Below are 22,566 nucleotides of genomic sequence, written 5' to 3'. Positions count from 1 at the left end.
ACACAAGTGAAATGTGAGGTAACCACACGCTGTAGCTACTGTCTATTTTTTCTTTCTTTATGATTATGGTTTCCTTAAAATCACTATTTACTGACATGTTATGCACAGGGGCCACAGGATGTGTAGGTTGATGCTGTCCCACACAGAGGTATTCCCAATCACTATATAACAACAGAAGGTACGCAACTGGAAGCAACAGAAATGTAAAAGTTACTGCTGGGCTGTCACAGAAACAGCCCAGAAACAACAGCAGCATTCTGATAGTTTATAGATTTATCACTTTCATGGGTATTACTGTTACCAATTGACGATCATCACTAGCACATCATTAATGGCTCCTTATCACTGTCACTGGTACACAAATAGGGGCATCTCATGCTGCAAATTCACCCACTGTCATACCAGAGCTTGCTCATCCTAACTGGCAAGCAGATATGTGTCAGGCAGAGGTAGACAGTGTCACAGTTGATGCTGAGAAATGTTTTGCATACGATCTCCTTAGGCAGGGTACTGTCATTTTGCTGCAGTTCATCCTGCCGCTTCATCATCACCTCGCAAGCTGCCCAACAAGGTTTTTCACTTCTGCCATCACCACTGATTTTTAATATACTTGCTGGATTTCTAATGATGCTGTTTCAGGAGCTGCCATAAGGGTGACATTTAGCACACGAGGATGGATGCTAGCTATGGGGCTGGGATGCATTAGTCTTTCGCACATGTTTTTTTAGAGACCCTAACCATCAGAGAAACAGGTAATGCCAGTGACAAGGAAATGCTGTGTTCTCCATCTCCATGGGAACAAAACCTGGTACTTTTAACTGGTAGCATGGCCAGTCTTTTCTCAGAAGATAAGGACCACTGTAAGGGAAGGGGTTTTATTCTCTGTAAATAAACATGTCTTTCTGATGATATCTAGTCCTGGCAACTGGAATATGCTGGAAGATGAGGAAGGAGATGATTCCTGACAAAGTTTCATTCCAGCCTATAGTACTAAAACCAGGACTCCTAATGGCCTGGTTTTTTTTGGGTTGGGTTTTTATCCCCTCTAAGGTACATGGAACAACACCTCCTTTAGTGCTTACAAAACAAATGCTGCCTTCCATAGTCTGGCAGGACTTAGGAAGTTTTTAATTATAAGAAAAGAAAAACCAGGACAAGCGAAGTTGGGCTGTGCAGAGTGCTCTGCTGGTCTGATCTAGGACAATGTGCCCTACATAGAGCTCAAATATAACATCCTTTGGGAGGCTGTCTTGCTTCCATTCAGCTTTTGTGGGACCACTGCCGCCCCCATGGTACTAATGACAGATTTCTGAAGCATAACTAGTATCATGGTCTTGCTATCAATGTTAGTGCTGTAAACAAAGCCATTAGTGGCAGGCGTGGAGAGGGAGGGAAAACTATGCACAGATGGAGAATTTATTCTAGTGATATTCTTGCAGTTTCTGCTTTCTTCCTGCTATCAGCACTGAAATAGTTCATCCTCAGCCACAGTCAGCAACTCTACCCCAGGAGGGTGACGCTTCCCCTTGATAGATACAAGGTCTGCCTTTTTAGTTCTATTTGTCTAGTTTTCCTGCCAAGGAAGTGCCATTGGGTTGAGCTGAAATAGTTGCTCTACCTTGATGGAAACCTTGTAGCTGGCAAATAAGAGGGATATTAAGGAAAATAGAAAATCTTTAGATGTGTCATTAGACACTCCAATGAAAGAGTGCCCAAACTTATTTCTCTCTTCTATGTCATACTGGCCAGGAAATTCCTGCAATCTTGTATCTGCAAACCCTCCAACAGAAAAGAAATCACAACTTCTTTTTTTTTTCCTTTGAAGAGCCTTATTAATTCTCCTCCTGTACATCCCTGCTTCTGTTTGCAGGAAAGCATTTTCCCTTTCTGCGTATTTCTTAGTGGAGAGAACAGTTTGTGTCCACCTCTACCCCACACTCCACATGACTAAACTGCAGAGAGGATGTTTTGATGAATCAAAAGGATACAACAGACGTGAGCCAACAACAAATCCAACAGGCTTTACAACGAGAAGGGTTCCTCCAGTCTCTCCTGGATGCCATCATGCACACACCCAGGCTCAGAGAGTGAAACCAGAGTCTGACACCAGGTCAAACCGACAAATTCTCTGTGCATCGCATCCTGGCGGTGCGAGCCCCTTGTGCATAGCACCAAACAGTTCACTCCAAGGGAAACAAACACTGCATCAGCCCCTAATGCAACCACAGAGCTGTGTTACAGGTTCTGTTTTCCTCTTGTTCCCTCTTGGTCTTATTTATTGCTGCTAATCTTGGCAGTTTTTAGTTTTCCTGGCTATATTGTATAACATGAACAGCACAGCTAATATGCTGTGCTTTAGCAAGGTGCACATAACCCTAGAATCGACTCTGTGGTGCAAATTCAGTCTCTAATACTTGTTTTCAGAGCAAATGATTTTGCTGATTTGTGAAACTAAAACTTTCTTACCTCTCTCTCATTATTAGGCATGCCCCTCACTGTGGATTCAGACTCCACTTGCACCAAGCTGCTGTTTTCTGCTAAGTCTTTCTTAACTTACAAGGACAGATGGGTAAACTGGGGCTGAGGAACAAGTTCACACAAAACAGAGGCTTCTGCACACCCTGTGGGTGGAAAGGCATGTCTTTGTTGTACATCACAGCTATAGGAAATATGGAAATGAAACCTCAACATAATGAGCTGGGCAGAGGTTGGAAAAACAAGAGGAAATTAATTGTTGGGGGGTTTATACCACTTTGGAAGCAATGAAAGAGAAAATGCAAGAGCTGCTGAATAATGGCAGCACTACCTCACCCCTGTGCCTTAGCACACAACAAAGTGATTCAGGAACCCTTTGCCCTTGTGTTTGGGGTTTTATTGCATGGACCATAAAGGAGAATTAACATGTCTTGAGCAAGATGCTTCATATTTCAAACACAAAAATAAATTCAGGAATAAAGAAGCCAAACTAAGAGGAAGCACAGCAAATGCCAGTACTTACAGGTGTATGTCATTTCAAAGCTGTCACTGATGTTCACAATGTCAATCTGGGGAAGGAGTTTAGGGGGTTCCGTGAGCTGAGACAACGCAAACCTAAAAGCTGCATGTTCCTGGGACTGCTGATTAGGAAATAACCCCCCTGAGAAGACAAACAGAACAAGAAGAAATGTCTTAAACACACCCGTATCAGCAACCTCTTCACACCAAAACATCCCTGTGAGCACAGGCTACAGCTCCCAAGCACAGGGATTGCCTCCATACTTGAAATCCTCCAGCACACAAGACCCAAGGGTTTGTTCTTGCTGTGGACAGGTTGGGAGCAGAAAACCTTTCCAGCAACATTATGCAACGCCTGATCACATTTAGGATCCCTGGGCCTGGCAGCCTGCAGGGTCGGGATGAACTGCAGGGTCTGGCTCAACCTCTTCACCCCTGTAACTTTAGAGGAATAGAAATGGAAGCACTGTTAATGTTACCTTTCTAAAGGAGAAATGAGTCTTTCTTCCTCCTCCCCTCACTTGTAATTAGGCTCAGTTTAAACCGTACTGACTAAAATGAGGGGTTTGCTCCAGAAGGGTGCAGGGGTTTCCCCACACTATGGGACTCGGGGATATGGCCCGACAGGCACAGTGTGTGGTGGATGGGGACAGGCTGACAGTGCGACGTGGGACCCATGGCCATACAACTGCTGCTACTGCAACTGTGCTGCATGGAAAAACCCTGCATTTAACAGGAGACAGTGGTCAAATTCAAAGAGGACAGGAAATCAAAAGCTTGACTGTGACAGGGATCGATCTGAGCAGAAGTACAAGCAAGCCCAGAATCACAGGATGCATTATAGGGTAGGAACTGGGACCAGGCAGGAGGCAGGCTCAGACCCTTTGTCCCCCCATGGACCTGGAACAAGTTGCTGCGATAACCCGGCCCTAGGAAAAGTTTCCCGCTGTTCCTCCAGCAAGAACTTGGTTTGTGGCAGATCCCTTCACAGCCCCCAGAAAGATGCTATTAAATTCAGGCTGTCTTGTCATCTATATGCATTTAAAGGGAGCACTATTATTGGCATTTTACAAGTAGGGAAACAAAGCACTTAGCAACAAGGTAGAACTAAAAAAAAAAGCAGCAGAAAGCGTTAAAGCCGACCCTCCAGGGCTTGGGGTAGAAACAAACGTGCAAGGACCTGCTATCAAAGGCACTTTGCAGGTCTTTAGTTCAGAGGGCATCTCCTTGTGTGGAAAGGGCTATTTGTGCATGAATATACTCTCGCCTCCCCCATTCCTCCCCCTTCCCAGCCTAATCATGGGTGTCAGAGGAGTAAGATGCACGTAGCCGAGTTAAGCTATTAAAAACCACATTTGTTGAAAGGAAAAAAAATCCGGGATGTTGCACAAATTTGGAGTAAAGGGGAGGCAGGAAGGGAGGGAGGCAAGGATGCAGCATCAACAGCAATAAAAGCACCGATTGTGCAGCTCGACTCGGGCAGGAGTTGCCTGAACTTGGTGGATTAGCAATTGATTGGCGTCGTAAAAGGAAGGGAGGCGGGAAAGAAAACCGGCATGCGAGGGAAGAGAATTTGGGGCTAGGTTGCAAACCATCATCAATAAAGATCAATGGGAGAGTAATAATAAACCTGAGGAGGGAGGGAGAAGAGCACTGAGAAGTTACAGCAAGGGAGAAAGGAATCAAACAGGCGCTGCTGGTGCGCAGGGCAAGCAAGTAGCATGAAATAAAGAGACTTCAATGCAAAAATCTTCCTCCAATAGCTCTGCCCTTATTCTTTAGCAACAACAACAGAGAGAGCCTGTTTGTTACCTCTCGTCCCAGTTACCTACAGATGAGAGCATCCTCGCCAAAATGTATAATGCAACCGCTGATTTTGCAAATGCAGCAACGCACAATGGCAGCACAAGCATTTCTCAGAGCAAGAAACAGCTAATTTTCTCTGGCTTCCTCCATTTCAGACCCACTTTTCTCAGTCGGTGTTGGTGTGTATGCAGGCATTTATTCCTAATCTTCCCATCCCCCAAAGCCAAATTAATACATCTCTGCTCTTACAAAGCTGGTACCAACGCACAAATCCAGCCCTGGCTGTTCACTCCTCGCGCTCTCACACACACATACACACACAGAGACACAATTTTGCCTTTACAAGCAAAGGAACGGGTCAGTTCACACTCCACCCCCCCACCCCACCCCCCCCCAACCGCCCTTTCTCCACTGGCCAGGGAACATCTCTCCCCCGCGCCCTGCACTCACCTATCTGGATATTGTTGGGGAAATTGGCCCCTAACACCGCCCCTAGGAAACTGGTGCAGAAGAAGGCAAAAATGTGCTGCATATTCCCTTTTGCATTGGCGAAAAAGAAGCCCAGTTCCAAGCATAGATTTGATTTTCCCCCCGCTCCGCTCTCTTTAGCCGCCTCTCCCGCCTCCCCTCCGCGGCGCCTTCAGGGCTGCGCTTCTCCCCCGCCCGGAATCCAGCGCTGAGGCTGCTGCTTGACACCGCCTGGCAGCAGGATCAACTGAGCCCCGGGAGGAAGAAAGAAAGAGAGCCCGCTCCTCATCCACAGCCCTCCCCCGCCACACACAACACACGCGCACGCACACGCCAGGCGCTTCCACCCAGCTCATTCCCCTACTCCCAGTGGGAGCTACAGCTGGGTACTGCATCCCCCCTCCCTCCCTCCTCACCCCGGCTATTCCCCCCGGGCTCTAAGGGCAATTCCCACCTACCCCTCAATTCCCGGCTTTCCCCCTCAACTTCTCTTGGCACGAGCTAGAAGCAACCTGCGTATCAGTAGGTGGCAAACTCCTCTAGAGAAAGGGCTTAAACTCCTCTGCCTCGGATCCATCGTTTCCCAGCCTGGGCTCTCAGTTCAACAGATCAGACTCTACAGCCTGGCTCATTAGGATAACAAAGAAGGTCATAGAATCATCATAAAATGGTTTAGGTTGGAAGGGACCTTAAAGATCCAGTTTCAGCACCCCTGCCACAGGCAGGGACACCTTCCACCAGACCAGGTTGCTCAAAACCCTGCTCAGCTTGGCTTTAAACACTTTCAGGGATGGGGCAGCCACAGCTTCTGTGGGCAACCTGTGTCAGTGCCTCACCACCCCCATAGTAAATAATTACTTCCAAATTGCTTCCTAAGCAATCTAATCTATATCTACCCTCTTTTACTTTGAAGCCATTTGCCCCTTGTCCTGTCTACATACACTTTAAAAAAGGCATGTAGTATGCTGCAAACATGCTTTGGAAGGAATGGTTTCAGAGCAACAGACAAGATCCTGAAGGATGAAAAAGGGACCATCACCTTTCTCATTAATTTTTCCCTACCCACCATTAACTTCTGAGGCTTTTCACCCCTGTGCTTGATGTGGAGGAATCTGTGCTCGCCAGCACCATCAGATACAACAGGCTTCTGCAATCAGGAGGCTGTTTTAGCCTGGATCATTATAGGAGCTGTTTTATGGCAGTTCTAGAGGTTGAAGCTTATTTGATCATAAGCACCTTTGCTCAAAAACAAAAGGAGGGAAAAAATCAATAAAAGTAACAACAATAAAAACCATCTCCCAGGCACAACTTGGGATTTAGAAATGTTTGAAGAAGAACTGCTGTGATCACGGAGACATAGAGAAAATTCACCAGTTCCCCTCTGAAACAGATAAAGTTCCAAACAAAACCTGGGGCCTCTTGTGCCAGAACCTGGATACCCATGTCCAAGCACAGATTCTGCCCTGTTTGCAGTCTTGATACACACAAAGGGTAAATAGCAGAGAAGAAACAGAAAAAAGGATGTTTGGGGCAGAGTTAGGACTCATGATCCATGTCCTGGTTTGGTCTAGGGTGCCTTGCCCTGGTCCCTACTCCCCACCTCAAAAAGCATGTGGTTAAATTGGAAAAGCATCAGAGAGCTGTTCAAAGGTTGGGAATTCTGCTCATGTAAGAACAGCTGGACAGACAAGAACTCTGCAGAGTGGGATAACTGAAATGGGATGTGACCAAAAGCTGCAGTAGCACAGATGGAGATATTCTCTGTTGGCCACAGGGCCAAGGTGTGATATAACTTTATGATGCAGGATAATACAACTCTTTATATCCTTTTATGAACAGAATAGTCTTGAAAACAGAGGTAGTAGCATCTTTTTGTTGTCTTTCTCTGGAAGATTTAACTATAGATGTTTCCCTATGCAGCCATTCCTGCAAGCTGTGACAGAGGCCTTGAGTAGAGCAGCACCATATGCAGTCGTGCACTATCACCACAGCCAAACGTAACAATGGAAAATCATCTCTCATGTGGCCTTTATTTTATCTCTGTAAATAAGAGTTTGGGATCTTTAACAACTTCATAGACACTTTTATGGATTTCACTGTGACTTCTAGGATGACAAAATGCTTAAACACTCACATAAATGCCATAGTAGGTAAAGGGTCTCAGCACTGTACTCTAATACCTTGCATCAGAGAGGAGCTGCACTGATGCCTGCAGCTTTGTGGCCTCTTATGACATGGTTTAAATCCAGCTAGCAACTAAGTACCATGCATCCACTTGCTCACTCGCCTGCCATGGGATGGGGAGGAGAATAAGAAAAAGCTAAAACCTGCTGGCAGAGATAAGAACAGTTTAATAATTGAAATAAAATAAAATATAATAAAAATAACAATAATAATAATAATAATAGGAGGGAAATAAACCCCAAGAAACACAAATGATGCACAATACATTGCTCACCACCTGCTGTCCGATACCCAGCTTGTCCCTAAGCAGTGATTTATGGCTCCCAGCCAACTCCCCCCAGTTTGTACACTGAGCATGATGTTGTCTCTTCCTTATGGTAAGCAATAAAACATCATTTCCCCCCCACCCACCCTTGTCCAAGGCAATGACTCCCACTGCCAGAGACTATAGGTTCAGTAGAGCAATTGTTTGAGCACTAAAGAGTCAGTTACAGGCAGCCAGAGGCTGCTCCTACCCTGTATCATTGCCTGGTCAACTGCCATCCCAAAGTCATATTCAAGCACAACAAATTTACATCTGCTGTTGATAGGTAGCACCTTCATCAGACTTCTATTCCTCTCCTTGTATAATTTAAGCAATACTGATCTGAGGCTAAAATAACCTGCTGAGAGGTTTTATGGGCTTTTGCTTTCCATTCAGAATTTAATAGAAACAGCTGCATTTGTAATCTGAAGAAAGGCGCTGAAGGATAACCAGCGCCACAGAAAGATGCTAGCATGTTTTCAAAACTCCCAAACAGCCTATCTGATAACAATAATAGTAGCCATAACAATAAAATATTGTAAAAGCTCACAGAAAGCTTTCACAGTCACATTAATTAATAATGCTTTTGTCTATAAAACTCTCAAAGTGCAGGTGGCTTAACAAGGAGAACCTCACCACACTGTAACAAGATAAGTAGTAATATGGTCATTATTTTAAGAAGATATTCATTTCCTTTTTCCCTACAGATAACAGCATTTTACTCAGAGTTTATTAGCACAAGGATGTTCAGATTTAACTGTAGCTGCTCTGAAGACTCTTTAAATCATCATCAAAGTGATATAGCTTCTGAAATTTTGGTTAGGCACCAGACAAAGTCTTGGGAAATAGATGAAACTCTTCGATGACACAAGAGTGGCCACAACAGATCAATCCACCAGTCTTCCGAAAGAGCTGCCCTATTGAATTATCTAGATTCCTGAAAACAATGGAAGGAGCTTATCACTCCCCTCAGGTTTCAGAAAACAAAGAAAATCATTCAGTACAGCATGTAAGTATGTGGCACAGTGCCATCTTAATCAGGGGCAACTAAAACGATCAGGGAGTGGAGTTTTGAAGACCTGTATTTTGTCTCAAAAGGGTTTCAACACACAGGTGGAACAGGCAGGCAAATGATGGCTAACAGATAACATCCAACAAGGTCTTGTGGGATCAATCCATGCAACTGAGTGTAATGAATTAGGTAAATGCAGGTCTAAGAAAAAATAAAAGTCAGTTTAATTTAAGTAGTACTATAAAGGGATTTTGAAAGAGTGTAGCTGGTTCACTTAAGATCTTTGCCAGACATGAGAGTAAGAAAATGAATACATCAAAGCTACTGTTCCTGTTGTGCTCTGCCTGCAGCTGACCTTGCTGCACTGGGCGAGAATCTCTGTTCTCACCCATTTCTGCTTCAAGGTTTTGCACACCAGAGATTTTTGTCTCTGAGGAGGCTGTCTGCCACCTTCCTCTTCGCTCTGCTTTGCATGACATGAAGTTGTCCACAGGAGCAGAATGCTCTGCCTTCACGATCAGAGCTTTTGTTTCCGGGATGGGAAATAAATGGTTGTTGCAGCAGATATATTTCTGTACCAGAAGCTTTGGAAAAACAAAGGACTCATTCACATGCAGAATCTTCCAGCCTTCTAAAATGAGGAAATCAACAGAACTCGGCATCAGTCCTACCTCCCAGCAGAACTATTTCCCCCACTGCTCATTGTACTTTACATGATGCTCCTGAATGCCTTTAAAGAGGTGTTTGAAAGTCTACTATTTCTGAAATTCCTTTTATTTGCTAGCTGGACAACATCTATAGGAAGCTTTTGATAAAGAATAAAATGTAATTATAGGGATCAATTTAAATAAGTGTCACAAAACACAGGCTCTCATATGGGTTTTTCAGAGCTTTGGCATAAATGGAGTCACACGAGTTTCTCTCCCTGCCTTGTTCACCTCAGTTTGGTTATTTTGGATAATGCCCCTTTCAAGGAACAATCTCAGCACAGGTACTGAGGGTTCAGACTCCAGAAATACAAAATGAGGAAAATTTGGAAGTGATCAAAAAGGAGAAAAGGTAAGACAGCTCCCTCCATTCACAGCATTGACGCACGGGGAAGCTTGTGTACAGATAGCCCTCAGCACACCTACACCCAGCAAACATATGCACAGACACATGTGCCACCCACACCAAAATGACACCGATAGACATGGGTAGGGAAGCAAACATGTGCTCTGTGTGCACACACACACACAGGATCACCCAGGCAGGGATGGGAGACACAGCTCAAGGGTGTTTGCTGGCACTCAAAGGAGCTGCTGCAGAGGGGCAGGAGTGGCTCTGCAGCCATCTTCCATCATTACACTCCCATCATGTTTTCTAAAGCAAGTTTCAGCCTGCACAGGAATTTTGGAGTGAAGCCCTTTGCCCTTCACTCATCCTCACTCTGAAAATTCCTACTGAAGTACAAATATGGGGACTTCAGGCCCTTTGTGGTCATTTCCCTGCATGCCATGTGGTTTATTTTAGCATCAGGCATTTGCTTCAGCCTTTTAAACCTGAAAGGTATTATTTACACCACAGAAAACCAGCATTTACAAGCTGTAGTAACCAAATAATATTTTGGTAGAATGCCCTTTACAAAAACAGCCTCAACAATGTTTGGTATCAGGCAGAAAAAACATCCCCTCATCAATAAGTCAGGCCTGAGCTCTCTCATGGCCTCTGTCCCATTCTGTCATGGTTTAAGTCCAGCCGGCAACCCAGAACCATGCAGCCGCTCACTCACTCCCGTCCCCTTCCTCCCCGCACTCTTGGAGGGATGAGGAGGAGAATCAAAAGAATGTAACTCCCACGGACTGAGATAAGAACAGTCCAGAAACTAAGGTATAACACAAACCACTGCTGCAACCACCAATAATAATAATGAATGAAAAAGGGAAATAACAAGGGAAGAGGATACAACCAATCACCACCTGCCGACTGATACCCAGCCTGACCTGAGCAGTGATCTAGCCCTTCCAGGTAACTGCCTCCAGTTTATATAGTGGGCATGACGTGCTGTGGTATGGAATACCCCTCTGGCTAGTTTGGGTCAGGTGTCCTGTCTCTGCTTCCTCCTGGCTTCTCCTCCTCCCTGTTAGAGCATGAGATTCAGAAAGTCCTTCTTCAGAGTAAACGTTACTGAGCGACAACTAAAAACGTTGGTGTTATCAGCACTGTTCGCAGGCTGAAAGTCAAAACCACAGCACTGCACCAGTTACTAAGAAGGAGAAAAATGACTGATACGGCTGAACCCAGGACACATCCACAAGGCAGTTGTTAGATGAAAAGTTTTGACATTCCAGAAGCAACTCAAAGTTTAAGGAAATGGGAGCTTCATCCTTTTCCAGTGTTTGCTAAAATGCGAAGATGTAGGACAGGGTAAACACCCAAGATTAAGGTTACTCCAAGCAAGTTCTGTCTGATACCAAACACTCAGAGGATCATGCTTTAAGGTCACCAGATACTGATCCTTAATTTACTGACTGCTGATGGGGAAACCTGATGTGAATTGAAACTGGGGAACACCTTTTTTTTTCCACAAACTGTACAAGAACATGCTTCTGTTGTCATCCTGATCGGCTTATTACCATATTTATAAGAAATGACTTGTTGCTCACTGTGGGATAATTAAGTAAGTAAATGGACTGGAAGATAAACCCGTCAATCAGAGTGGCACTGAAAACACCATGCACTCCTCAGCTGGAAATTCATGAGCAGCAGCTGGCAAATGAATGCTGTGCTTTGGCTTGGAGCATGGGGTGCCATCAGTCAGGGGAGGACCATGGGCTCCCATGAGCTGGGCTTCACTGCCACTCAGCATGGCTGGATGAGGAGCCTTCAAACCAAAGGCAAGAGGCTTTCCTGTGCACTCAGTCCAAGTCAAATACAAGCAAAAAATGCTATGAATTCAGATCTGCAACATTTTCAGAATCATTTGTCCCACCATGCAGCTCACCTGCTGGTGATGGGTTTTCTTCCATCAAATGGAGTTGGCATGCTCAATTAGGGACTGTTCAGATAGACAATGATGCGAACAGCCCTGCGCTGGGCTAACGTCTATGTGAGCACTCATGTAAACCCTATGAACAGATCTGTGACAAATACCAGCTGACCCCTTTACTGACTCCCCTGAAAGAAGACTGTGCCATCTGCAGCCCCAAAAACATTCTTTTCCTCACCCAGAGAAGGCTGTTAGTGTGCATTTTTCCTGGTAAATGGTTGATTTAGAACTACTTATAGGAACACCCTGTGCCCTAGTCTCAAGTTTACGTTCTTTGTTGAGTCATAAACATAAATCAGAGTTGTGGGTGGATCCCTGTTAGTTATTAAAGCACCTTATGTTTCTCAAAGTCTCTCCAGAGGAAGCAGAAATTACTGTTAACATACATTAAAGTTACAGTTAGTCTATTGTTATTTGAGAACATAATATCTACCTGGATTATTGACACAGATTGTGCTGTCATGTTATTTTCTTAAAAATCAGAAACATTGTAAGTGTTTAAAAAGTTGATGATAATATATGGTAAGAGGTTTTCTTACTGTGAAAAGCCAGACACAGAGACTGCAGTGGAAATCAGGAATTCTGGTTATCAATAGTTCAAATGTTCGCATGTGTGACAAAGTTTCCTTTCAAAGTTCCCAAAACATTGTGAATACTCCAGATGAAGTCAAATAATGATCGAGGTGATTATGCAGTTTAATACTGATATATGAATAAACTCTCATTTTTAATCCCTGGCATCAAACCCAAGACACGCAGAAAACAAACGTGAAATGAGGAAGATAAAAGGATGCTGATTTAGGAAGAAAAAAAACCAACCCAGAAGCAGCAGCAGCAATTGCTGCAATTCAAAGAGCCTTGTAAAGATCCCATCATCACCATCTGGCTCAGCGTTTCCCAGGCTGCTTTGCTAACACGCGAGACAAACAAACATGTGGGCTATGTTTTAGGGTGGCTGATCTTGGCCTTTCTGATAGTCAAAGGAATCAAAGCTTTCAACTGGAGTAACTCAGTCAAGAAAAGAAGTATCAATTTCCAGTCCTTGCATCACATCCTACTGTAGCAGGCTGCTGGCTAGCAGCTGGGAAGAGGGAAGTCTGTGCACAAAAGACAAAACCTTAAGAATCACAAGAATTATCATTTTTTGTCACTAGTTTCTGCAATCAATATATATATTCACGTCACTTTTTATTCCTTAATTGATACCCTTTCTTTATCTTGGAGAGAAATAGGAAGTGCTGTGTTGGATCAAATCACACAATCAGAAAATTCCACCCTGTTTGTCTCAGCCTTGCTCATAGTGTGGAGTACCGCACATTAACAGTCTGTATGAAATGGGTTGGATTTCACGAGGTCTAGTAAGTGACTGGAGACAGACACCTGTGAAAAGTCTACAGGGAGAGATTTTCTTTATCTGCACATGTGGATGCTGCACAAATAACCTGAATTCCCCCAAAATACCATCAGAAGAAAGTCATTGTGATTCAAGATACCGTTATGTAATTTTGTATGAAAACTTGTTTGAATACTTAATGGATGTGAAAGAAAAATGCTTTTGGTTTCAGGCAAGAGACATAACAGATTTACAAATTTTCTGAATAAATAGGAGATCCGAGATCCAACACCCATCCATTCTTGAAGAAAGCACAGAGAAGGAATAGAACAGCTTCAGGATGGGACACAGGAAGCTATTACAGCTGGAGAGAGGAGAATGAAGACTGGCACCACTTAGCTGAAAGAGGAGATGAACAGGGAATGAGGAGCTCCAGGCAGTCAAAGTACTGCCTGGCCTCGAGGCACTCCATCAGGTGGGTCTTTGATTCTCTTCTATAGATCCAAACCCATTTTTTAAAGTTCTATGAAGTAATTTTCTATAAATGTGTGCAAGGGGTCCATAGCACTGGGATGTCTCAGCTTTTCTCTGTGAGAGTATCTAAGCCCTCTATGGCCCCATAGTGCAGCCAGTCACTGTGATGTGCCACAAGACATCACTGCCAGCTTTGAAGATGTGTAACTGGAAGGAGACACATTCAACAGCAGCTGCTTTTCCCTGTGCAACAGGCTGGTGCAGGGGAACTGCATTTTACAGACAGTGAATAACCAGGTCTTCAGCTGAGCTAACGCTGTTAGCTTGCTCTATCTGGGCAAAGAGCTGTAAAGCTTAGTAGCTGGATGAGGATCTCTAGGTTATCTATAATTTCTCCTCTTTATCCTTTAACTCCTCAGCAATGACAGAGTGCTGAGGATGTAATCTGAAACAAATGTCTTTTTAAAGAATCATCCTATTTTCCAGACTGAAAGGGGAGATAACAAAGATGATATAGGCACTGTTACACTGTGCATTTCTGGAGATGTCCCATATTTGAGGACTGTCTGTGCTCATCAAGATTTTTCCCCTTTTCTGTACATCACAAGCACAGATCAGTGCTGTATTACAAACAAAATGCTAGACTACCTTTGCGCTCCCAACAGCAGGCCAAGACAGAGAACAGCATGAAAACACCATGTTCCCTGGCGCACCACAAAGTTTGCAACTTGGTGTAACAGTGCCTGCAGTAAGATTAAGTGGGAATCAGATGAGAGCAGATCATTAGAGAGCTCCATGCAGTCCTGCAGAAAAAGCACAGAGCAGTGCAGCTTCAGTCACAGAATAAGAGCAAATGAGAATTTTTCAAGAAGATGCAGTAGCTGCGTTAGAAATCACAGCACCATCCGATCTTGCCCACAGAAAGCTTCAATCCTCCAGCTTCCAGTAGTCAAAAAGAGGATTTATCCCATCTGAGCCACTGACAGAGGAGGAAATTTGCCTAAACTCACGGAACCTGCAGGAGGGCTGGGACTGAAACCCACAGTGCAGTGCTTTGTGCTGCAGGAACTAAAGGAAAGTCCCCAGGCATGAAAGCCTCATGTACTTGTCACAGCCCTTGCCTCCCCTGCCCACGTCTCGTAGGAAAGCCCCCAAGAGCTATTGCCATCTGTAGCAGCATGATGGCAAGTGGTACACTGCCTAAAACAACACAGGGAACCACAGACATTTGGAAGTGATTCAGGTGAACATGGTGCTGCTTTGTAAAATGAATAATATGCCACAGATTGATTTGTGAGACTCACTGCTAGCAAAGCACTGTTTTTTTTTTCTGGGCACTGTGCAGCCAGCCCTAGTGATGAAAAGGCAGGTTTCCATCTGCTTGCAGCTCACTCATATGCTACAACTACAGGAGTTAGAGTAAAGAGAAACACAATGTGGAATGCAAAGACCTGGTGACCTAATTCATTAACTACGAGCTGCTTTCAGCTATTTGACTGTGCCTTGCTATGTACATCTTATGGGCTCTTTTCTACATACGTCTCTCTTTTCCTCATTCCTGCCAAGAAACAGAAGATATTTAGGCTTCATATCTAGTGTGATGATATCATATTTATTTATAAATCCTTGAAATAAAAGGAAGAAGATGATGACTGCTATGCGTTTCAATTCCTTGCACTACAGCCTCCTGAGTTCAACTGGCCCCTGCTTCCAAGTCCTCCGGATGGTGAGCCACAGGTGCTGGGAGACCTATCCCTCTCTGTCTGCATCCACAAAGCCATCCTGCCTCCTCCAGCTTTTGCAATGAAGCGTTTTCCCCCAAGAGTTGTGATTATGAAATGTCACCGTGGAAACAGTTGGAACATAATATGTGCTTGCTCGCTCTCCCCCCACCCTTCCTCCCCTCCCACCAGCCTCCTCACTTTCTGAAGCTATGTTTGCTGTACAAGAAAAACCCTTCTTGCTCCCCTCCTCGCTGCAAACCTGCAAAGGGGTGTGTCTGTGCCTTGCAATTATCATGACAGAAACAGATGCCCCCCCCAAATATCCCTATTCATTAACATCTCCTTGGTACCTTGTAGCAACGCTAAACGTACCAAACTCAACTGCGTGTTACTGCAGCTACCAGAACTTCCAGCCATCCTCTGCCAAATAATACTACTTCTGTAAAATGGCATTATAAAGAGGCTTTGAGCCAGTAGGAACCTGGTCTGCTGTTGCTATAACTGTCACCACAAGAAAGCCTCTACAGCAAAGCATAATTCCCCATCACCCATCTCTGCTATCCTCTTAGTTCTGCTGTCCTGTTCCCATTAGTGTTATAATCAGAGCACAACACGGATGCACATCTTTGCTTTTACTTTTGTCCTACCACCTAGAGGCAGGTCTTTAGATGATGAGTTCTTTGTGCTCTGCCTACGTTAATAAAGCACGATTTCTCCCTAATCATGATTTCTTCCATGCTTCTCATCAGCATCACAAAAGGTCAGAGCTGTCCACCTGGGAGTGGAAAGGTCAGTTCACTTTGGATTTGACACGTGGTATCTTGTAGCTCCTGGAATGTAATCAGCTCACTTCATATTTATTTTGTGTGACTGCAGCGCTATAAAAGAGCGGGGGATGTTCCAGAGAAATCTTCAGACTCTTGTAAGGAATGTGCAAGCAAACCCAAGGGAAAATTTGAGCTCGAGAGAGTGGTATTGAGTAGATCTCTCTCTCTCTGGCACAGAATCATGTTTTTGCTCTCAAAAATCACACAGGGGCTTTAGATGCCTGTTGATATTTGTTAGTTTTAATCAATGGGAATTGCACATGAAAATCCCCCAGGCAGTCTTTTTGAATGTCAGGCAGTGGGCCTTTGAGGGATGCCCAGATGAACCTATTTGGTAGGACTCTTTCCCATGCACTTGTTGCTAGAAGTTGTCCAAAGTCCCAAAGAAGCGGGAGTCCCAAGACTTCTCTGAGGCTGATGCTCTGCAGTACAATGCTTGGCTTCTATCCCCCCCCCCCCCGTGGCAGACAGTTTGTGAGCAGCATGAAAAGGATGCACCCGTGACCACAGAGAAGGTGCTTCCTGATCCTCATGCAAGCCACAGCCCTCCAAGCAAGTGTCTTGCAGTTGCTGTTGTCCTCATTAGTGTCTCACCAGCAGCCCCACACACAGAGCAGTAGAAGCTGGTCTGATAGCACTTGCCAATAATAAGAGCAGTCCAAGGAAAAGGAAAAATAGGTCCTTCAGATGGCATACACCAGTATTTGCTCTCTAAATGCATTTCTTCAGCTGCTTTGCTCCTTTAATGACAATCCAGGAGCAGGCATAGGAAATCCCTGAGACAGGCTAATGGACACCCCTCCTATTCTGGTCTCCAAATAAGCAATTTAAATTGGCAGCGTCTCTCATCAGAATTGTTAATTCTCCACCATGCGACAGCCTCACGCAACTCCCAGGCTCACCAGGTGGAGAAGAATCACAAAGACTTTCAATTTAAATGCTGCTTCTATTTCTGACATGCTTTCAATTACCTGCAAAGGCAGGCTATCACTCACATCCCCTCGCCCTCTTCACTGATCCCTACATTGCTAACAACCCCTTGAAGCAAAACACCTTTCACTCAGGGAGGTGTACTAAGACAGCTCAAGGCGAGGAGCGGTTGGCCCAAGATCAGGCTGTGCTGCAAAGCCAGGGTAGCAGCAGGGATGGAAATGGAGCCCTGACATCCATGGCCACATGCCAACCTGCTGCCACCACAAGGGCCCCAGCGTGTAAAGATGAAAACCTTTAATGCCCTTCCTCCATTTGGCTCTTCTCAACCTGTGATGGGAAGAGCCAGAGTGCAAAGATATCACTTGGCAGTGAACAGTACTCATCCTTTCACCTGTGTTACACAGGCAGAGCCACTGGAAGGTTATTAAGTAGGGTAAAGCCATTTTCATTGTCCCACAAAGCATTTTTCATGTGTCCAGTGCCTCTTTTGGAGAGGAATTCAGGACATCTGTTATTTTAACCGTAATCAGATTTGGATTTATCCATGTGACTGTGACAAATTGCTGTCCCCAGTTACTAGACTCAGTTCTCCTTCAACATAAAAGCAGTGTAGATGAGGAGGGAATCAAACCCATTCACACCTGGGAACTTAATTACTAGGCACTCAGACAAGCTTGTAACCTCAGGGAAGGTGAGTTCGGAGTGAGAGGCTGAACCATCAAACTGCTGCCATATGTTGACCTTACAGTCATATTTAAGCCTATCCATCAAAACGGGGCACCCCACTTTGTCCCATGTACTTCCAGCCACAGTTTTATTACTTCAGGTGGTGAGTTGAGAGATGATACTTGTGTATTAGTGTGCATTCACTGACTAACCTCACTGCTTTAAACTTGCTGCTTGACACTTCATTCATTTCCCCCCCTTAGATTATAATGAACACAAAGCATGGCTGCAGACCATACAGTATTGGTACAGAAACCTGCATCCAAGTAATTAGACAATCTGCATAAAGTAAAAAGAGAAAAAGCATGTAAAACAGTTGTTTGCAGAAGGCCAAATTCCAGCTTAGTGCGAAAAAACACAAAGCTGCTTGTTTCCAACCTACAGCACTGCCTTTTGCTCGCAAGGGTCCTTATCCCACCCTAAAGTGGTTTTAAAATTGAGGGAAAGTTTAATATCCTATGAGTCTCCATTTGCACTCTGTGTGAGTGGGGAAAGTGCTGCAAGACCCAATACATGACATTTTTATGTAGCTGGGAAGAAAATAAAGATGCCTTTGACAGAAAATTGCAACCCTTCATTGAAAAATCCTCTCAGAAAACTGACATTTTCTGCCTGTCTGCATTTGATAGAAAATAATTTTCTTCCTAGCGCTTCCTTTGTATAGGTTTGAAAATCTGAAAACCCTCTGGCTAAAAACCTGAGGAAGCCGGGGGGGGGAGGGGGGGATGTTCAACCAAAAATACTTCATTTGCCATTTTTCAGAGAAAAGTCAACAGCTTCTGCAGCACGTCTGCCACTTGATCTTGCAGGCAGACATGAGATTCACCTGGAGATGCACAGACAGACCTGACATTATGGAGATCAGCACCAGCGTTTTCTCCTTCATGCAGCTCTGCTTTGTACAGTGTTCTGGACTACAGCTTAAAATGTAGTCTATGCTGAAAAAGTCTTGGAATCCACACAAACACACTTTTAATCAAATCACCAGGTGAAAAAGCAGTTTACAGAGAAATATTCAAGACTAGATATATTTGGGGGGCAAATAGATATTTCACAAGCATTACCTAGTAGGCATTTGTAAGAGTGGAAGGAGCATGATCACATAATTTCCATCCCTCCTCCTGGGACTGAAAACCCAGGAATACCAGCACTAGGTTTGGCTGTTCCCACCCTGAGGCAGGCTGGGTGCTTGGGCTGATCCCCACCATCCCCAGCCTGGAACTGCACCCCACACAGAGCACAGATCCTTTGTGGGGTGCAAAAAGCAGCATCCAAGTAGCCCTGTAACCATGACAACATTCAAGATCAAAAATATACGCATTTCACCTCCTTGTAGTAAAAAAGAAATATCAATAAAGGATGGAAGCCACTTTCTGCACATTTCCATGTTCCTCCCAAGAAAGTCCTTGGGAATATCTCAGCTCTTCAGTATATGCAAATAAAAGAGGCACAGTCCACATCCAGTACCGACTGCTTGAGGGTCGGTTACATCCTCTATTCTTTTTTCTAGCTTAAATAAAGTATCTGAATTTCTTTAGTTCCTTTGCTTTTCAACATCCATTTTAATATCCCAGATAGGTTGGTTTTCCCTCTTTCTTTTTTTCTCTGCAACCCCCCAATCTTCCTCTTAAAGTGAAACACTATGCAAGGAATGACAGTCTTTTTCCTGAGCATACAATGACTGTGATTTGAATGTCAACCTCTGCAAGCATGATTCAATGCAAGACTCACTTCTTTCATTCCCTGACTGCTGAAGAAGTTGTACAGTTCCATCAGTTTGCCATGCTGATGCTAACACCCCCCCCCAAGTCACTATGGCAATAAGGCTAATTAGAAATAGGCTAACATTGGGGCTGATCCTTTCAAATTTCTCTAACCTATCCTGCAACAAGTTGATTAAATAAGACTCAGAACTCCTCACTTTCAGAGAAAATATGAAAGAAAAGTGTCAGCTGCTGCTCCTTCTGAAATAGGACCTGAATGTTTTAGCATTTACACTTGCATTGACTGTGGCTGATTTGGAGAACCATGCAAGTGTGCTAGGAGCTGTAGCACAACCAGCAGGTCTGGGATAACCAGCATCCACCTTCATTTGAAGGGTATACAAATCAATGTGTAATAAAAATACCGCTTTTCTCCTGCTACCACTTCTCATAACAGTGAAGAAAAGGATCCTCACTGAGCAACTCCATGGTGAAGAAACCCCATTAGAGACAAGAAGGGCTCTGCTAAAATTCCTATCACAGCTAGGGGGGCTCGATGAGAGACTTTCAAATCACGTTATTAGAGGGCTTTTCAGATGCTATTGGTCTGTCTTTAACAACAGATGCAGCATCACACTGCACTCAAGGGGATGGAAGAGTTATTAGGGCTCTCCTCATCACTGCTGGCTTTGCATTAGTCAGGATCAAGAAAGCAGACAAGGGTGAAATGGGTAGAGAACAAAGTTAATCACTATAAGGATGCCTTTAATGAACTTGTCCTGAAGAAGACTGATGCAAAGTGATGGGGAAAGATTGGGTGAAAATGTTGGATTGGCCACTGTCTTCTGCAGGTTTCATCCTTCTGTTGGGCTTTGTCAGGAATGTCATGGTGCATCCAGCTTTGTGTAGGACCCTGGTGTGGCCATGGGCAGAACCTTGCACTTGAATTACCAAATAAAAAATAGCGGGGCTCTTTATCTGCACTGCCTAAGGATACTGCAAGGGTAAATCCATCAGTGGTGGTGGCTGAAGCTAAATAGAGAGACTTCGCACCTATTACTCCTATTCTTGTCAGGTTTTAGATAACATTAAAATTGTAGTACTGCCAGTTCTGCACTCTTTTGAACAACTACAGAATGTGCTGAGGTTTGATTTCATTTAAAAACATATTTTAAAGAAAGAAATCAGTGAAATTGCAGCTCATATTTCCTATAAAGGTACTGAAAATTCAGGTAAGAAAAAGAACTGCATAGTTTTTAAGTGTTGCTTTTGAAAGACAGAGACTGCAGTTTTATAACATCAAAACCTCTTTCATCAGAAAAAGAGCTATTATTACTATAAATGCCAGTAGCATTTCAGAGGATTTGTAGCAAATGCATCAAAACACACATTTAAGTCCCAACAGGGTCAATACCAGTTTTGCACCTGATGGAGAAGCAGCAAGCTGTTTTGGTCCATGTTACTAAGAAGTACATATGTACATACTTCACACAGAGGTGTTGTGTCTGAAGTGGTTCTTCTGCATTGTGCTCAATAAATGCATCTTTTTCTGACCAAGGAAACTGGCAGGGCTCCAGCATGTTAAAACTGGAGTGGAGAGAAGTTGGCTCTTTTGTAGTGAAGGCAGAAACAAACAAGCAAATCCCAAACTAAATTTTGCAGTGCAGCCACTGAATGGGGCTCAGACTTGAGAGGCCAGATGATGACAGATTGTCAAGCAAGCACATCTAAAGATGCCACCAGCCCACTGACAGGTCATGATAATAGACTTAGTGCATTGCAGTGTGAAATGAAATGGACTAGCTTACACCACTGCTGAAAAAAGGGCTGAAAGCAAGCAGACGATTTGCTGTAGTTGAACTGAAGCCACTGTGGCTTTCTGAAATGCTGTGACCCCAGTGCTCACCAGCACAAGCGACCCTTTAAAAACTCAGAACTTTACTTTGCTACTGGCTTCCATAGCACCTCAGTTCGGTCACTTTTCTTCCTTTCTCTCCCACTCTTTTTGTCATCTTATAATGGTATAGGAGGACTAGCCATCTCCTACAAAGTGCTCTACAAACCCTAGCAACTCTGTACTACTATAGTACAAACAATAAATAAAAGACCCAAGTTTCTTGATGACACAGAAGCTTGAAGCACTGAATTGAACCTATTTTCCCACTAACAGAATAGGATCACCTGCAGTATGGTGCTCTTCTAGAGCACCTTCTCCAGCACTTTTCAATGCATTCCCAAGCACCATGAACCATGCAGGCAAAACCTCTTGTACACATGAACAGTGCAGCAAAATGGGCTGCTGCAGCTGTCAAACACTAAGAGAAATTAAAAATCCAATGTCCCAAGCTGTCTGTGTTACTGAATATCCTTTAGGGCTTATTGTTCTAGTCAGCCTTCAGTGACTGAACCTCTGGACTATTAGATTCTTATTGAGATTTGACAGGCTCTGTAGAAATTGTGAAGCCTTCAAGCTGCAGCTTAGATCTCAGTAGAGCCATTGGCTCCTTTCAATGCTTGAAGATGTGCAGATCATTGTGGAGTGCTTTTTGTGCTGGATCTTTGAATTGCTGGATGTTGCCATGATGTACCCCAAAGAGGTGCTGCTGAGTGCAGGTGAAAGTAGAACCCAGTGAATCTGTGATTTGCCTCCTGAATAGAAAATCCCCAAGTACAAGCACTACTTTGCACCCAGGCAGGAGAGGCTTTTGTACCATTTCAGGCAAACCATTAAGGTGGCTAAATCAGGGGATCAATCCTTTTTCAATGCCCAGGATTAAAAAAACAACCAAGAAAAGCAGAGAGTGAATCAACGCTGTGATCCAGGCTGCCATAGCTGATGCGTGATGCACATAACCAGGGAATGCAAATATACCTTTCCCTGCATAACAGTAAATTATATAAAGACCCAATCCCAAGAGTACTTCAAAAGGCAGCACAGGTAGGGCTCTGGCTGCAGGCAGCAGCCCTGCCTCCCCTTCTGCATCTCCTGAGAACAGGAGGGCACAGAGCATTCTCCTCCCTGTGCTCCAGCCGCAGCCAAAGGTGGGTGA

The 22,566-nt window shown here is 44.2% G+C and overlaps 1 protein-coding gene across 2 annotated transcripts in view; it reads right to left on the bottom strand.

Moving 5' to 3' along the window:
- Positions 1 to 5,551, bottom strand: part of GRIA1 (glutamate ionotropic receptor AMPA type subunit 1) — a 120,991-nt gene extending 115,440 nt beyond the window's left edge. For both annotated transcript variants that reach the window (XM_061346135.1, XM_061346138.1), the window contains exons 1-2: positions 5,251 to 5,551; positions 2,999 to 3,136 (exon numbers count right to left, since the gene is read on the bottom strand). In XM_061346135.1, the coding sequence (XP_061202119.1) occupies positions 2,999 to 3,136; positions 5,251 to 5,332 (220 nt within the window). In that variant the 5' untranslated portion in view covers positions 5,333 to 5,551. The remainder of the gene's footprint in view (positions 1 to 2,998; positions 3,137 to 5,250) is intronic.
- Between the last annotated feature and the right edge of the window lie 17,015 nt (positions 5,552 to 22,566).

Source organism: Neopsephotus bourkii, unplaced genomic scaffold (genome assembly GCF_033783945.1).
Source record: "Neopsephotus bourkii isolate Nb327-2 ecotype Australia unplaced genomic scaffold, CSIRO-AGI_Nbou_v1 NB_258, whole genome shotgun sequence".
Classification (NCBI taxonomy): domain Eukaryota; kingdom Metazoa; phylum Chordata; class Aves; order Psittaciformes; family Psittacidae; genus Neopsephotus; species Neopsephotus bourkii.
The sequence above is the reverse complement of the archived record's forward strand: the minus strand, read 5'-3'. Positions and strand labels throughout refer to the sequence as shown.